Here is a 4,971-nt window from a genome sequence, read left to right on the forward strand (position 1 = left end):
CCCACCTCAAACAACGAGCACTGAGTCTTTGAAGTGCTGCAGTGTAGAAAACGTAGGAACCGAAGTCATTTGCACTTATTGAGGCCCATATGAAATAAAGTAAGGCTACTCTTTTCCTTTTTCACCTACCGGTTCTCTGTGCTGAAAAGGTGAAACAAAATATTTTTTTTATTGTTTGGGCATCGGTGCATGTAGTTACGTCGCTCCTAGATTTTTGAGCATCGCTAGAACCAGGCATCGGCTTCTGCAGTGTGCTGAGTGATGCTCTGTTCTTCTCTCTCCTTTTTGAGCTGTCACTTGGAGAACACACCGTGGAAGGTCTAAGAATCTAGTTGCCTAACAATGAATTTGTCGCTCACCATGCACAATCCCCCAAGAATCCAATGTCTATATCTGTGTGCATGACCCACTCATGTCTATGCTATGCGGCAGACAACTTTTTTTTTTCATTTCCATTCGATTGGTGATTTAAGGCTTCCTTTAGTTTCTCAACCTAAATATTAGTCCCTATCCCATCGGATATTTGAACGCATGAATGAAATATTAAATATAGACTAAAAAATAACTAATTACATAGATTGCGACTAATTTGCGAGACGAATTTTTTAAGCCTAATTAGCCATGATTTGACAATGTGGTGCTACAGTAAACATATACTGATGACGGATTAATTAGGTTTAATAAATTCGTCTCGCGCAATACCGATGACTTTTATAATTTGTTTTATTATTACTATCTGAACACTTCCATGTAACATCCTAATATGACACCCGATGTAACACCTATAAACTTTAGCCCCCGAATTTAAACAGTTCTGCTAGTTGAGGAAGCCCTAAGTCTCGTTACTTCCTCTTTCTTCTCTTAGGACACCCCTTACAATTTGACGTAGGAACTATCTCTAAGACAATTTCTCCCATAATATTAATATTTATCACATAATTAATAATATGAATAGGTCAACATGACAACCTCACGTGTGTGCATGAGACTAGCCTTCGATTAATATATAGTTTTTTTTCTCACCTATTAAAATATGAAATAATATGCTTAAAATTAGCTCTCAAGTCATCACCGAGATGTCCTCATTCTCACTCTTGCTAGTATCTGCAAGCGGAGACGATGCCCTATTTATTAATCGGAGCTAGACACCATTTTAATATGGGAGAATTGGACTGCCCTAGTAGACCCACTTGACCATCTCCAACCAGTATGGCAATATCCAGTCGCGTAAAGGTAGTGATGGTTTTTCCTCCTGGAGCGTGCCCAAGGTTTAAACTGTTTTTTAATCCAAAGAACTTAACAGGCTAAAAATCGCCTTTTTACACTGACGACCGGTGATGGGTTTGGGTTTACGTTTACTACAACTTCTTCCATTTCACGGTCACCGTACCTTTTTCACGTCGACGTCACCTTCCAAATAATCCCTACCTGGCGCGCGCGCGCACCCTGCGGCCGCCGATCGAATTGGCCGGTTCATGGCTGCTCCTCGCCGGGCCCGGGCACCTACTATATAAACCCCCTGCACCACGCACACGCGGCGCCAGAACCTGCACGAGTAGTGCGTCTCCGTCCTCTTCCAGGCTCCCCCACCGCCACCGGCCGGCCACCGGTGCGTGCGAGTGCGACTACGAGAGGCAGCCGGCAGGGACGTACTATCGATGCTGCTGCAAAGGCGCGGCGGCCTCCTCTGCTGCGGGTGCGGCGGCAGCGCCGCGGCCGTGGCCGTCGGCGGCCGCGCGCCCATTCCGGGAGACGACAGCGCCGCCGATGGCCAGCTGCCCAGCGCCAAGAGCGCGGCCGGCACAGGCACCGGTGTCGCTGCCACCGCGAGGCAGCTGTCGTGGGCGCAGGTGGAGGCCATGACGAGCGGCTTCACGTCGGCCGTCGTCGGCGAGGGCGGCTTCAGCACCGTCTACCTCGGCCGCCTCGCGGGGTCCCTCGCCGCCGTCAAGGTCCACCGCAGCAGCGAGCGCCTCCAACGCGCGTTCCGCCAGGAGCTCGACGCGCTCCTCCGCGTTCGCCACCCGCACATCGTCCGCCTCCTCGGCTTCTGCGACCAGCGAGGTAGAGTTCGTTCGTTCGTTTCCATGGGCGCGGACCGCGGGCCTGTCTGTCACAGCCAGCCTCTGAGTCTCTGATCGATGGATCCGTGGTCGTGCATGCATGCAGACGAAGGCGTGCTGGTGCTGGAGTTCGCGCCGAACGGGAACCTGCACGAGCAGCTCCACGGCGACGGCACGGCGGCGCCGATGCCGTGGGCGCGGCGGGTGTCGGTGGCGCTGCAGGTGTCCCTCGCGCTGGAGTACCTCCACCAGCAGTGCGAGCCGCAGGTGGTGCACGGCGACGTGAAGGCGTCCAACGTGCTGCTGGACGCGGGCATGGGCGCCAGGCTGTGCGACTTCGGGTCGGCGCGCGCGGGGTTCTCGGCGGCCGTCGTCGCCCGCCCTGGCCCTGGCCCGCGCCCGCGGGGGCTGCGCTCCGTGCTGGGGTCCCCGGGCTACGTGGACCCGCACTACCTCCGCTCCGGCGTGGTCACCAAGAAGAGCGACGTGTACAGCTTCGGCGTGCTCCTGCTCGAGCTGCTCACCGGCGTGCAGGCGTTCCGCGACGGCCGGCTCCTGACGGCGTCCGTGGCGCCGAAGCTCGTCGCCGCGGGCAACGGCGTGGCCGGCGAGCTCGTGGACCGGAGGCTGGGGTGCCGGTACGACGCCCGCGAGGCGGCGGCCGTGGTGGCGCTGGCGGCCGCGTGCGTTGGGGACAACCCGAGCCTCCGGCCGTCGATGGCCGACGTTGTGCGGACCCTGGAGCAGCTGCAGCACGGCCGGTCCTCGGTCGTCATGTCCACCGCCGCCGCCGCCGCCGGTGGGAAGCTGTAGTAGACGGTGACACGTACACCCATGGCTGGCGAAGTGGCGAGGGAGGGTGCCAGGGTGGTGGTGGGGATTCAGATGCATGCTCTGATATCATCCGACGTGGCGCGCATTGTGGCCGTGGGATGCGATTGCTCACCTCACCTTCTATTGGGTATTGCCGTATTGGGTTGGTGAGGAACAGGAGCCGGTGCTGAAGCGAACAGACATATCTGGCTTGTTTGGACAAGGACTTGAGCGGACGAAGGAGGAGACGCCTTTATTTTCATTTCTTTGGGATTATTGGGGGTGATTTGCTAGCTTGCCATCTATTTGGGAATGATGGATTATATTAGTAGTAGCTAGGTCATTATATTAGCCACCAAATTAAAAGTGCATGCAATGCAACAGCTGAGATAAAACGAACAGGAGGAGGATGGAATTCGCGGCCACTCCAATCAACCAAATGTGTATATATGGTAACTACAATTGTATGCGTACATACATATATAATTAAGAAAGAGAGTTGCTGCTTCTTTTTTTCTTGCATGCGTGTTCGTCTGTGTTGCATGTATCTGCGTACTACTCCTATACATTTATTATCCTGTGAAAATCTGTTGAAGCAATATTATATAATGCATATATGGCTGATAGTATGTATGTACGTATAGCTAGTTTGGAGGCTATTGTGGCGTCGTGATCGGGCACATAGAGAGATGAAGTCGTAGTATTCGCAATGGCAATGTTCCACCTAACGGTTTTGTCAGGCAGGCAGGGGCTCATCTCATGAGTGCTCCAATGACATGAAGGAATATATGCGAGTGGCGTATATATACGAGTGGAGCCCCTCGGTCTCGTCGTCGTCGTGCCTCATCGATCACCTCGTCGTCGTCGCCGTCGTGGTGGTGGGCTGGTGGTGCGCGGCGGCGTCGTGGCCTGGTGGGGCGTACGTCCCGGTCGTGATGAAAGCACACAGCCAAACCACCGGGCGGAAATGGCCGTCGCGTCGCATCGCATCGCATCTCTGACTCTCTCGCGCCAGCGACCGGCCGGCTGAGGATGTGGGAGCACATCGCTAGTTAATTAGTCTGTGTTTCTTTTGCAGATTTGCTAAACGGCAACCGCATGTTTTGGAGCTTCAAAACATGCGGATTCTTGGGCGTTGGATGCTGGACGGACGTACAGCTGACATGCTGATGCTGCACGGATCCTCATTCGACGCGCTTCTGGGACTTCAGTGCCCGCGCGGAGGACCAGGCTCTGCCTCACTAGAGACCACGTGGCCCAAAAGGCCCACGGAGAAAAAGATTTTTTTTCTTTTGAAATTTGTGAAGAATTTGACGTATATTTCTCTGGTTTCTTGAATCCATAGAAATATTTTGAATTTTTTTTTGAAAAATTTTAACATATATTTGTGTTATTTTTAAATTACATCACTTTGCCCAATAAACTACACTGAAGAAATCATTGTAGTTATAGCAATAAGGCGGTGTAACATAGCTATAAGATACTGTAAGTGCATGAAAAAAAGTCTAGTTGTTGAGAAGTGCTAAAACAACTGGTTATTGGCTAGACAGATTCTTCTTTGGTGTCGATTCGATTCCTCACTGACTCCATGGCTTCGATCAATCCAATGCATCGTCATGCATGCACATGCATATGATGCCATGATCGATCCTTCTCGGTCCTCAGGCTGAAATATCTTGACCAAATAAGTGTCCTTAGGCCCTCCACAGCGTTGTTCCATAGTGATGCTAGAAGATGAGAGAGAGTGTTCGGGAGTCACTCCGCACGCTGCAACAAGTGATGCCAATGCCAGAAATTTTGGAAGCGGAGCAAGTAGTTGATGCAGTGCCAACTTTGTAAAAATGTATATTTTATTTGTATCATCCAATCATGCTTGGGGAGAAGGACAAACTGTGTCAGTGCTTGGGGGAGAAGGACAAACTGTGTCAGTGCTTGGGGGAGAAGGACAAACTGTGTCAATGCTGTTGGGCCCGGCAAGTAGTGCCATCACGCTGTAGCCCGGGAGAGTGATGCCTTCTTTTCAGGTATGGGACCCATTATTTTTGAGGCTGCACTTTCACACTGTGAAAGGCCTTAGGTTCATCGTGAAATAAGT

At 52.2% G+C, this 4,971-nt stretch overlaps 1 protein-coding gene across 1 annotated transcript; it reads left to right on the plus strand.

Moving 5' to 3' along the window:
* The first annotated feature begins 1,428 nt into the window (after nucleotides 1–1,428).
* Nucleotides 1,429–3,394, plus strand: LOC136509472 (salt tolerance receptor-like cytoplasmic kinase 1). The gene is made up of 2 exons (XM_066504262.1): nucleotides 1,429–2,064; nucleotides 2,170–3,394. The coding sequence occupies exons 1-2, from the start codon at nucleotides 1,659–1,661 to the stop codon at nucleotides 2,874–2,876; spliced, it is 1,113 nt and encodes a 370-aa protein (XP_066360359.1). The 5' UTR covers nucleotides 1,429–1,658; the 3' UTR covers nucleotides 2,877–3,394.
* Nucleotides 3,395–4,971: the final 1,577 nt, after the last annotated feature.

The sequence above is a fragment of the Miscanthus floridulus genome, chromosome 1 (assembly GCF_019320115.1).
Source record: "Miscanthus floridulus cultivar M001 chromosome 1, ASM1932011v1, whole genome shotgun sequence".
NCBI lineage: Eukaryota > Viridiplantae > Streptophyta > Magnoliopsida > Poales > Poaceae > Miscanthus > Miscanthus floridulus.